Here is a 13,255-nt window from a genome sequence, read left to right on the forward strand (position 1 = left end):
GCTGGGGCTTCCTTTACAGATGTTTGTTGGACTTAACTGGGCTAAGGGTTTAATATTATTACATGTCTGTTTCTATGTGTGCATGTATCACTTTAACCCTACCCCCCTCATGTTAACACCTGTGGAGAGGAAGTACGATAGAAACCATTGCACAACATACATGAGTCCAAAATGCAGTAGAGACTTGCACACTGAGCTGAGACGTGCATAAATTGGGTACATTTTCTTGAGGGCTGGATGGGTGATGTCACAGTCTCCCTCAGAGGCAGTAAACACTGATCTTTTCTTACTTTTACTGGAATTCATCAGTAAAATTTGGGGATTAACATTAGATGGCCAAATCTCAAAGGAAGGAATACTTTTGGAAGTTGCTTGCATGTGCTTCCTTCCTCTGCACTAAAGAGCACACTTTTTTTACTTCCATCTTTTGTTTTGTTCCTTCATGGCTCCTGATGCTGGCTGAGGATTTCTCAGCACACCACCAGCTGCAAATCCTTTTTTTCTTCTTTATTTCAAAAATGGAAGGCCAGTTTGTTTTTGTACTGGCACCTGGTTTTACTGGAGCAGAGTTTCCACTCTCCACCCTCTTCCCTCAGGAAGAGACTGTGTCAGCAACTGGCTGGCTCCGTCTTCAGCAGCTTCCCCCGATTTTGTACAATTAGGAAAAGAACATTTCTCTGATGGTTTACTGTTTATGTGAATTTGTGAAGTGGCTAAAATGTTGCCATGAAGATACAAAACAAAATGTATATCCTGTGTACTAATGGCCATAAAACAACTTGGCAGATTTGAAACCTGAGAGCTGTCACAGTCTAGCGCTCTCAGGTGTAAATGTCTGTGGTGTTTAGGGTTTCAATGAGAAAAAACAGAAGACTTGTGGGAGTTCTGGCAAAGCTGAACTGAAACAACACTGAAAGGTTGGACACGAGTTCATATCGGTCTTTGGTTGCGAGCTCAATATGTTTCATTGGTCCTGTGACTTCTCTCATTAAGTTGATGACTTACAGAGCTGTGGGCTTTGTGGTGAAAGGATGACTGACTGTCTGTCATAACACCTTAAATGTTTGCTAAACAGTGCTTACATGCACTTTGGTTCATTCTTTACCAGTGATGTAGTGATGTCTTTTTTAAAAAAAAATATATATACACAGTTAAAAGCCTTTTCCATACAAATCTACTATTCATGAGTAGGGTGTTGACCATAGTCCTGCTCTGTCCTCTTGTGATTTCTGACAGGTCAATATCTGCCTCTAGGGCAGCATTCTGTCTGGCCCTTATCTCAGAGTAGTTTCTGTGTATGCTGTTCTTATGAATATGTCAACAGGTGTTCATTTCCTGTAACTCAAATCATCAGTGACCAACAGTGACATGGTGAAAATTAACTGGGTTTTCTCATTTGAGCTGCTTATACCAGCCAGTAAAACACTTGACAGTTTAACTGCAGGCAGCATAATTGTTTTATCCAGTGAGTTTAAGTGTTGTAACTTCTGCATTTGTGGTATATTGCATTTCTTACAGACGTTATGTAATCTCAAGTAACTCCTTACTTGAGAGGAGTAAACACTTTAAAATGGCCCTGTCATGCAGTACTTAGACTTACAAGAGGAAATGATTTGAAGATATTTTGAGTCCAAAATAGATGCTGTCTGAAACAATTCAAAGTTTTTCTCACTACCCATCCCTTCTATTTAAGAGAGCACTGGACATTTGCCAGGGTTGAGAAAAAGCTTTTAGGAAGAAGGATATGGGACACGGCCAGGAAGTGACATACTTGGCCTGTGTTGAGACAGATCTTCCTCTTGTAGACAGTAACAGCTCCCAATGGGCAACAAAAGGTCAGAGAACACTCTAGTGATTGGAAGCCGATGATTCAGTTTGTTTGCGTGCCCTAGAGGAGCAGAAATATTATTGCCCACATAAATTAGCTGGTAGGACTGGTATAACTACATAGTGAACAAGACAGACACATTGTCACCAGTGACACAAAACAAAAGAACAAGATTTTTTTTTTTCTTTTTGTCTTTGTTAACAAGCTGCTCTCAAGTATGTGATGTGATCCCCTTTCAGGGACAATCATACTGAACCAGATGACTTAGCTGCTGCGATGGAAACAGATGTTTTGTTCTGTTGGGAGTTTTGGCCCTTTTTTATTGTTATGTCGACTGCTATTACTCCTTTCACTTATGCAGGCCTGCCTTACTGCTTTTTTTGATTCTGGTAGCTGCGCTTGTCTTCATTACTCAAGAAATAACCATAAATAGGTAAAGGCACCACGCAGTGTTTTGGTGTTGTAAATCACCTAACAAAACAAATATTCTGGGTGAGTCCACATGTGCTGATAGAGGGGGTGATGATTTTTAAAGTATGACTCACAAGTGCATTTTGAGTCCCCTTGTTGCTTAAAATAACAGAGGCGGCTTCCAAACAAAGCAGCCTCAACGTTCTGGGTCTCCACGGATAAGCTTTAGTGCACTGTGGAGCTCTCCTTTTATAGGTAGTGACCTAGGTGAATTACGTAAGCGCACACACACACACATGCGCGCGTGCAGTCCTGAAATCAACATCTAAACGAAGGATCCTTTTTGCCTTCATAAGGCTTTGTTTTGGTGTAGCATTGAGTTCAAACCTAAAGGTCAAGTCAAATTAAAGATTTCTGTGTTAGTATTTGTTGCAAAAATGGCTCTTTGCTTAAAACAGGTCAGGGAACGTCACAATTTAGGGTTACTTTGGTTCTACTTTGATTTTGGTGGTTTTACCATATTATAAGAATGTAAACTGTGAAATACCCTAAAAAAAATTTAGGCTTGATGAGAAATCTAATACACTCTAATCATAAATATCTGTTTCTTATTGAGCTCTGTAACCCAGGAAAGCTTCAGTCTTGGAAGCGGTGTTCCCAGTTGATTAGGCGTGCCTGTTTAATTTCTCATTTGGTTTTCGTATTGTATTGTGTTGTGAACTCTGTTTTAAAAGCTTTTGCCTAGTCTAAGCTGGGATGTGTACCCAGAGTCTGTTCTAGTTTAGTTGCAGTTTTTTCCAGCTAGGTTCCAGTTGTGGTTAGAAGTTTACATACACTCATCATGGGCATAAATGTCATGGTAATTTTGGGCTTTTAATGATTTCTTCGAGCCGTTTTTCTTCTAGGGTGGATATGATTGTACAACATATATCTTCAATGACTTTAAAAAACAAATTGGGTGCACAAGTTTAGAGAAAATCCGGAATAAATCCAGTCCACACAAGAAAAGAAGTATATGTACAGCCTCAAATACATACAAACACCCCCAGCTAATATTTGGCTAAATGTCCCTTAGTAATTTGTACCACAACCAGATGCTTTTGATGCCATCAACAAGCTTCTGGTATAATTCTGGCTGAAGATTTCACCACTCACATACGTATTTTCATAGCTTAAGCTTAGTGCAGATCGAAGATCGAAACTGAGTTTCTTGGACATTTTCCAGAGTATTGGTCAATCCAACGAGTCCTGTCAAACAAATCCTTTTTATGGCAGCAAAGAGAAATTAGCAGTTGTAGTCAATCATGACTAATGAGAACTTAATAGGCCTTATTTGTCAATCCTCAGCACTTGTGAAAAGATTTGCGTGAATTCATTTGAGCCTGTATGTGTAATCTTGACCCAGTGTGCCCCAACTCGTGTGTTTTGAAGTAATTGAAGATGTATGCAGCACAATTATTCCACCATGGAAAACCGCTTGAAAAAACCCCAAATTACCATGACAGGATGATGAGTGTATGTGAACTTCAAACTACAACCTCTGGCGCTTACATCATTTGTTGTTAAGTAATACATGTATAAGAAGCTAGCCTTTAAATACCTTAATACCCAGGCACTTTGTGACAGTGAATTTTTTCTTTCTTTCTTTCTTTTTCTTTGTCTCATGCAGTGGGACAAGAAACCAGTTTCAGCCAAGACTGCACTTGGTTGCAACTGTAGTCCTGATTCAGCTCTGCAGTTCTGGTTACAGCGGCCCTCCAGCTTGCAGCTGCTCATCAGAACAAGAGCAGGAATGCAGTACACAAGTTATTATTGTCAAGGCATAAGGCAAAACACTAATTGGAGAGGCAGCTAAAAGTTACCAAAGACCACCGAAACAGCGACTTAGTCTGTGATCCAAAAGCGCAAAGACAGGAAGAGCTGGGATCAGCATGCAGGCAGTCACTGAACTTTTAAAATAGATGCAGGGGACTTTTCCATGTGTAATTTGATTGTGGATGGCACATTTTCTTGAAGGGGTGACAGAATGAAAACTAAAGCACTAACATAAGTTGCCAAGCATAGTTTGTGGCACTTAATACACCTGGGCGTCTGCAGGAGAAACGGTGAAATGAGCACAGATGCTTGACATCAGACTAACTGGAATCAATGTGAACTGTACTTATTGACTAATTTTTAGGATTGTTTGGATCTTTTCTACACAAAGCAGATTAATAGTAGGTGTCTAGGACATCTGCAGGCTAGTCGTCCAGCACAGTCGCAAAGTAAACTAAGGGAGACACTGTGGTCGCTCAGTGTTTAGAAAATCTGCTATTTTAGGTTGAGGAGGAAGGTGAAGACCAACAGACACATTTTCTCTTACTGGATGGCACTCGTACACATTAGGGCTGCCACAATTAGTCGACTAGTCGCAAAATTGTTGTACCAAGTGTGAAATAAATAAATGAAATGAAATGAATTAAATGAAATCGTCGACGAATAATTTAATAGTCGACGCGTCGTTTGAAGCTTTGTAAGATCCCAAAAGACGCAGGGATAAGTAGTAGGATTTAAGAGTGTAATAACGGACTGAAGCAGAAGATGGCAGCACTGCGTGTACAAGGATGCCAGCTGCCGTTAAACCCCGAAGAAGAAGAAACTGTGTCCCAGAATTCATAGCGCAGCCCTGCTCAGTTTCAAACTATGGCGGCAGCTAGTTAGTTTTAATGTTACTCTTATTATTCTTTCTGGGTCACAAAATAAACGTTTAACATATTTTCAGGCGAGAATGTAGCTGTGTAGACTTCAGATATCTGCTCAGTTTATCAAGACACCACATATTTTCAAAAGCGCTTCGACGTTTTCGGAGACATCTGTTACCCACTAGCTCGATAGCTAGCCGGGGTTCAAGGCTCACTAGAGCCGGTGGGAACACCGGACTCCCGGCAAATCGTTTTCAAACCCACCGCTGTCTTTCGCTACTCAGGTTAAACATGATATATAAGTCACTTAGATAACTTAAAAATGTTATTGTTTGGCTTTTTTCAGTATTTTATTTGTTCCTGAGTAAATCGGTTTGGCTGAGATTAAAGTTATAGTTTTTACACAGCTGAATAAATGTCAAGCAGACAACTGATTATCAGAAGTGTGAGATGCTCAAGAATATACTCCGGTGTCCTGTTATATTTTAGATAGCAAGGAGCAGACGGCTGCGTTTGTTAAACTCCACCGAAACAATCTGCAAATTTCATTTAAATTTAATAAACTATCATCTTGTCTTTATTTTTAGTTAGCACATACCTTGAACACTTAAAGTTGTAAGCTAATGATAGTTATATAAGAGCAGATGCTGCTGGTGCAATAAGCTGTACATTTATGTCCAATGGATGCATGATCTGATTAGTCGGCTAATCGCAAAAATGATCTGTGACTAGTCGACTATCAAAATAATCGTTTGTGGCAACCTAGTACACATACACATTCTGTATAATATACACCAGTTTCCTATGTAATATTTCAAAGCTGTATTCTCTTTTAAAGCGAGTCATTTATTAACTAAAAGGTGGTCAGAGATTGTAAGCACTCAACATTTGTTCTAGCTTATCACTGTTACAGAATAGGCTCTTAGAGTCAGAGCATTTATTCTACCTTATGATCAGACACACCTTTGTTTTTCCTGTTGCCTTGACCGATTCCTCAGTTTTCCTCTTTCTTCTTGCCTCACACATTACTAACATTGCCCACACGTGGAACACTTATTTTCCCATATCCCTGAAGTGTGAGAACTGATGTTCTTAATTAACTCATGCTCTGTATTTATAGGGAATTCGGGGGGCTATGTTTAACATGTGCCCCTCTATGGTATATGCATCTGTGATTAATGTAATAAAAATACCTCACGCCCCTCTCTGTCTTCTCTGTGACTTTTCCAAAGCATCGTGAGCATACTTGTGCTGTGAGAAACGTCTGTGGAAAAGCCCCAGTGCTTTTAGTCCAGCGGTCAGAAACTGTGCCTAATTATTATTGCTGTTGTCAGCTGGCAGTGCCGTTTTCAGAGCTCTGCGTTCAGATCACGTGTGGCTTTTTTTCCTCCTCTGTGAATACTTACTGGAACAAAGTGAGTTGAACTTAACAGTCTCATTGTTTTTTCTTTCTCCCTAAATCATTGTGACTCACTTGGTATTGAAAAGTCAAGTTATTTTATAGTGCTTTTTTGGGGTGCTGAAGGATGTGGAAAGGAGATGATTAAAAAATGATCCTTTTCACAGACACTGGTAGCTGAAGCTTGTCTCAGCATGCACGGACATGTAGAGATGAAAATAAACATTTACTGATTCACACTAATGGACAACATAGAGATTTCAATGCACTGTAAAGACAGTCATTACACCGGATAATAATTCTGAGAGCGGATAAGCTAGGTGCAAAGCTGTAAGGAATAACATGGGATTAAGATAATATTGCATGTGCATTTACCACTCTATACCCCCACCTCAACTTTCCAACCACCTCAAAGTCGGTCGATGTAATAGAGGTTCAAATCGGAGCCTCACAGCGGTGGTCGGGCGTCTTTGATCTGGCTGACATCATTTTCATGAGGTGGGGGCCAGATGTGATACGGCAGGGCTTGGCTGAGAGAGATGCAATTTGCTTAGTTTCTTATGAAAGCTGCACCAATGTGCAGTTTTGTTTAAATATGATAATATGGAAGGTTGTATCAGTTTACAGTAACTGCTTTATTTCTAAGTTAAACATTTTGGGCATTTGCGGTTTTAGATTTAGAGCCTAGGAAATATAGCCTAGATAGGAGAAGATTAGTGCTTTTTAACAGTCATTATATCTTAAATTACCGAGACTCAGTAAGTAGCTATGTGTCTGAACATGGATTATTCATGCATTGTTGTACAAGTTTCAATCGTTCTTTGCTAATGCTCGGGGCAATCAGTTAACATACTTGGGCAAGTCACAGTTTTCGGTTTCTTCTTTAGAAACTTACGTGCGCTTGTTTGCTTGTTTGTTTGCTTTGGATTCATACCATGCTGGAATTTTTGATTCTGATTTCTGGGTTTTTCTTGTCAGTCAGTATTTTCGATATTTCCACAGGCTAGCATGGTAAATGTTACCCCAACATCCCACCTCTGTGCATACTACACGTTCAAAAAACAAATGTAATTTATCTTCGTCTTATCTCAGGGTTCACAATCCTTCTTTGATGTGCTTTAGCAACGTTTATTATTTTTCTGGATGCAGTCTATTGAGGTCAAGGTTGTGCAAAATGTCCTCCGCAGTGTCTGAGCTGTTACTGATATGCACTGATGTCTCTTGTGCCAAGTCTGAAGCATTTACCCATCTGTTTTGCATTGGACGTCTAAGTGATGTTGTACAGGAGTGCCCTCACTTCTCTTGTTTACTGTATGCGTTGGTACATCCGGTTTTAACCAGCTTTAATGGGCCAGTTGTCTGAAATTGTATCTGCAGGATGCACTAATGATGTCTTCCTTCCTTGTTTGCAGCACTGGAATGATTTTGATGGAGTGAGGCATTGCTGTCACGGGAGATTTTAAAGAAAAAAGTTGGATCACATATCAAGAAACTAGCCTCTTAAACCGAGTCGAACAGCGTAATGGATGGAATAGACACCCTGCAGAGCTCTGCGCCAGAGACCAAGGCTGAGCGAATTGCTCGCTACAAGGCAGAAAGAAGGCGGGAGTTGGCTGAGCGCTATGGCAACACAGAGGAGCTCACCTCAAAGTACGTGCGTAAGGACAGGAAAACTCCAGGCACATCCGAAACAGTGTCTTCAACAACAAAGGAGAAAGAGAAATGTGAGGATAATGGAGCAGAGCAAACATGCACCAGGAGGGGCTTTAGGAGTAAAGTAGCAGAACCTGTGGAGCCTGCTAATGAAGAGCCCACAAAGAGAACAGCTCACCCCAAAACAGAAACAACTACATCCTCAAAATCAGAAGCTGTGCCCTCCATAAAAATGTCCTCCCATTCCAGGTGAGTTTATCCACATTGTCATAATATTAGATATTAAACACACACTAACCCGTTGCTTGTGCAAGACCAGTCTCATTGTTGTTTTCATGGTGCCAGGGGCATGAAACAGAGCTGCACAGACTTGTGCAAGCAGATCCTCTAAGAACAGATAACTGATGCAATCTCTTAAAACTAATTTCAGGAGAAGAAAACATGGTGTATTGCTTTTCAGAGGTTTCTTTGATTTAGAGAACATTTGCAGCAATTGGGCCATTTTTATTCAGCTATTAAATAACTTTAAATGGGCTTGCTGGCTCCCAGTACGTGAAAAGGAGGTAACAAATCGGCGCATTTGGAGAACACTTTGTGCTATCTTCGGTTTGAGGTAAACACAAGTGCTAGCATTTCCAAAATTGGCCATGTGTGCAAAGAACAGGACTACCTTGTTTATTTTGCCATGGTGTGTTTTGCTGTGATTACGTACATGCTGCTTGCTTTGGTTCACTTCACAGTTATATGAGGGGCTCACAAAACCAGCGAATAATGAACCTCTATTGTCAGCTTGACTGGATGAAGAACCTGGAGGTTTCTCAGAGGAATGCTTGTTTCTGAGAATTGTACACAGACGGAGTAAAACATGTCCAGTCGTGGGTCTGGGGCTGTAATCATGCTGCGGATTCTGCTGCATGCACATAACTGGACTTGTCTGTTCCTGAATAAAGCTGCCTGAGGGAGTGATGCTGGTGAGGAGAAGAACAGAGACGGATAAGAGTGCTGAGATAAAATCAGTTGGAAGGGAATGTGTGTAGAGCTGTTGAGCTCTGCCAACTTTTCATGCTTTGCGCTTAATTAAGCATATTATAGACAAGCTATTTTATACATTGGAAAAGACATGCCTTGGGTTATGGCCTTAAAATAAAAATAGAGCACAAGCAGCATGGCATGTTTCAGTGTTCTACGTTATCATATTTTATGGCAAGTTTGGCTAGTTTGATTACGTTTTAAAATAAATATATAAGTCTTTTTTATTTCTACATGCATATTTTAACAGTGATCATCGTTCTGCTTTTGTGGCTTTATTTGGATTAGAACTTTCTCTCTCTTTTTTTTGTAAACAGGTTATGAAATGTGAGAGGAACTTCTCTCAGTGCGTTGGCTTACCACTGCAGAAAGAGTGTTTGGGGAAAGTACAGAGTGCAGTTTATGGACTGTGTTTTTAATTACAGAGAGCAGAAAGGCAGGTTGACAGGTTAAAGTGTTTGTGTCACATGCCTGTCATGTTAGCTACTATTTTTGTAAGTTCTGTTATGATGTTCACTACACATCACAGCCCAGCTGTGCAGGCTTACACAACATACATAAGTATGGTACTGTAGAAGCTTTTGTTGTCTAGGTATTCCCATATATTAATGGTTTTTAGTACTTCATATATTTTCCTTTATTTTAAGACATCTGCGTTCAGCATTGACTGGCATGTCTTTAGTGGGTCACACATATTTACTGAAACTTGAGCAACATTTTTGTGTAGTCTTTTACAGAAAGAGCGTACAGGAAACTGGAGCTTGGCTGTCTCGGTGATAATGAAAGCTGTCAACAGGCGTTTATCTGCAACAGACACGAATCTTTCAAGTTGCAGTTGAAGGGTGACATTCCAAAAGTCTGCTTTTTGACGTTAAACTGTTACATTGCACCCTTAGCAATTTAAGAAGAATCAGTTTGGTAATGCTTTGTCATCCAACATCTGATGCGTTTGTGTGCATGAAAGTGCACCCTTTGGCTTCTTTCTCCCTTTATTATGATTTTTTTTTAAATTTTATGTTAAAGATTCCTGGTTTTTAATAGAGGTAGGAATCGGAATCACCCCACGATACAATATTATCACAGTACTTCCCTCACTGTGTGATATCAACTTTAAATTATGTCCTCAAGTTAAACTTTGTCGATATCTGTTATGTCTGTCTGACTGCAGACAAATGAGCTCAAGTTGCCAACTTCTGTTTCTGATAACATAGCAATGACCTGTGCTAAATGCAAATGTAACCACTACATTTGCCCTCAGCACCCTTCTCATTCTATAGGAATATAACCAGAATACAACCAGCTTGCTGCCAATTGATTCCAGTCCCCTTGAATTGTGCTCATTGACAAAGACTCGTTCAGACTGATGGCAACATGCTGGCAATCTGTCTGAATTGATAAATTAAACAGCAGTTATTTGCAAACCTTTAATCTCTCTGAGATCGATTGTTCTCAGTCCAGACTGTGACTGTTTCCAGAAAGTTTGCCTCCTATCAGGTAAACTGCAATCAAACATGAGGGTGAGTATGCAACACTCTGGGCAACCATTTAGTTACCACAAGTTATATTCAGTTACAGAAGGTTAAAAGCCAACAGTATATATTTTTAATGTGTGTGTGTATGTTATCATATGAGTTTGGGATAGTATACATGGAATTTCCAGGACAAGTTGCTGCATAGGTCATAGTAATCTTGGTTTGAAAGTGCTCTATGCTATCAAGCATGTGTAACAAACCACAACTATTAATGCTACTGACATGATGGGGTTGGTACCCAACCTCTTTATAAACAAAACAGAATTGGGATTAAGGCTAAGGACTGTTTACAGTACTGAGCCACAGCAAAGACAAATGGCTCAAAAAGTTAAGCACACAAATCAGATGTAATAAAATTATAGCTTTTAACAACGCTGCAGCCACAAGTGTTGTTTTTATGCTCTTATTTCATTTTCTCTCATGATATAATTTAATATGATGCACACAAAGCTAAACATAAATTTATGTGAACAATTTTACTGTGAGTGTTTATTTGATTACACAAGTGCCTGGCTGGATTGGAAAGTTCCCCTCTATTTTGCTTTTCGCCCACTCCTAAACTGCATTCCGGTTTTCTTCATCTACTTTCAGCTGACCGTCAACGTGTGGGTAGCAAAGGTGATGTGTTTCTGAGACCTGTTATAAGGTTGGTTGTTAAAAATGGGCTGTCCGAGATCAAACAATGAGGGTTACAAGGTCTACAAATATATTTAAGGCAGAGCAATGACCGATTTGGACTTCTGCAGCGAATCATTGTAGAGTCTACAACATAATCTACGCAAGTTGTCGTCACCATTACCAGCATTCATACTTGTGTGAGGTGCATTATGTGTTAATTACCTTGTGGTCCTGTCCTGATGTTTTATGTGCTGCCAGCCACAGCAGAAACGAAGTGCTGGGACTTTTTTCCTCCTGCGTTCCCACTCTTTGTTGTGGTCACTTTTTCTTTTTTTCGTTTTCAAGAAACAAACATCTTCGTCCCTTAAGTTTTTCCATTTCTTTGTACAATCCATTGTCTCCATTCCAATAGTTTTGGCAATCTCCTTCCACAAATGAGCTGACATCTGTGAGTCCTTACATTATAATGTTATGATCATTCATTGATCCAATCAAAAACTAGGGCCCCAAAAAAGAAAATATAGCTGGGAATGCGTAGGAGGAATCAACGGTACTGAACAGGCCACTCAAAATAGTTTGGAGCTGTGTTGACTTGACGTATGGTTGCAGATCTACGAAGGCGCACGTCATGTTGTGACGGAGAATAGTTTCAGAGGGGTTTGTGGTTTGCTTACACACAACATAGATTTAACACAGACGTATAAAACCTAAATCTCTGCAGCCAGAGATTTTTAAGTATTGCATCACTTCAGTTTATTGTTAACTACATAAATACAGGCCAAAGAATATATTGGCCAGTGTAGCATGATGTCTTCACAAAACTATCAGGAGGCGTGGCTGTTAAGAACTGACAAAAGTTTGTGTAGTAAACAAATCCAAGCCAAGAATTACTTATAAGAAACTGCAATAAAACACTTCTGTAGTAGTTTTAGGCTCACAAATTACAGCAGTACAAGGAAAAGCGAAATAATACGGAGTCCAAGCCAACGTTTAAATGTTGTTTTGTTCTCTTTTGCAGCATAGTGTAGTTGTAGCTCCTGTCCATGTAAACGGTTAACATTAAGAGTCAGCTAAGAAGATATACTGCTTACTTAATAAGAAAAAGGAGGAAACAAACATCCTTTATGCCTGGGTGTGGCATGCGATCAATTTTGGACTGATGGGCAGCTTTCATAAACTGACATTTGATTATAGTATGGTACCTGGCAATTGCTCATCTGTAGCCATATTTGCTCAAAATATCTTTAGGAAGATTATCAAATCCTGATAATAATCCAACTGTGTCAAGTCTGTCTTTGAGGAAAAGAGGGCTGGAAGAAATCAGCTAATTAATCAGCTTTATTTGCTTAAAACTACTACTACTTTTGCTTATCTCAGATTCCTTTTATTTCCACTATGCAGAAAGTATTTGGTGGCAAATGTACACTGAAGGAACAACTGAACTTAAGAGGTTAGACTCTTAAAGTAGAGGCTAAACCCACACTCCCTCGTTCTCAAGAAGCACTCTGTGATGCAGTTAATTGTAAGCGCTTGCTGCTGCTTGTTTATAGTGTGAACTTTGAGGTTCACTTTCTCACAACAGTGTGTGGTTGTGGGCTTTTAATGAAGCACAGTGGGATCTACTTAAATGAAGCATCTGAAATGAACTAGGGTTTGTGTAGCTTCTGCCTTCCCTCTCTCCAATAACCTTTGACCCGTTGCAGATGTCCTCTATTGTATTAAAGCATTTCTCCCCTCCTCCTGTTACATCACTGCTGCTACCCCACAGGCAGCTGCTGTCCCCATCCATTTTTAACGCCCATTACTTGGAAATGAATGACCATATCTTCAGACGCAAGAAAGGCTTTTCTGTTATATCATAGCTGACACGGGAGTGGAAGAGCAGCATGAGTAAATGGATTTATGTCATATGAAACGCAGTAAGTTGCTTGCTGCAGTTCTTGCAATTTTTTTTAGACTTAAGTGTGCATTTGTGGGCTATAATAGTGTATTTGAGAGTGATGTACATATATTTTGTGCTGTTTGCCAGCATCACTTGTGAAAAACGTGGAACTTCTGTCATCTCTATTGCATTAGTGAGTGACCTCATTTCTCTCTGTCTCCC

The 13,255-nt window shown here is 39.8% G+C and overlaps 1 protein-coding gene across 4 annotated transcripts in view; it reads left to right on the forward strand.

The window, feature by feature from the left end:
- The window catches only part of svild (supervillin d), a 50,018-nt gene that overhangs the window by 12,348 nt on the left and 24,415 nt on the right, over positions 1-13,255 (forward strand). For 3 of the 4 annotated variants that reach the window (XM_085170283.1, XM_085170284.1, XM_085170282.1), the window contains exon 2: positions 7,732-8,221. In XM_085170283.1, the coding sequence (XP_085026409.1) occupies positions 7,842-8,221 (380 nt within the window). In that variant the 5' untranslated portion in view covers positions 7,732-7,841. Of the gene's footprint in view, positions 1-7,731; positions 13,071-13,255 lie in introns of those variants that run through there. The other variant, XM_085170285.1, reaches the window with a different exon arrangement.

Source organism: Neolamprologus multifasciatus, chromosome 8, assembly GCF_963576455.1.
Source record: "Neolamprologus multifasciatus chromosome 8, fNeoMul1.2, whole genome shotgun sequence".
Lineage (NCBI taxonomy): Eukaryota > Metazoa > Chordata > Actinopteri > Cichliformes > Cichlidae > Neolamprologus > Neolamprologus multifasciatus.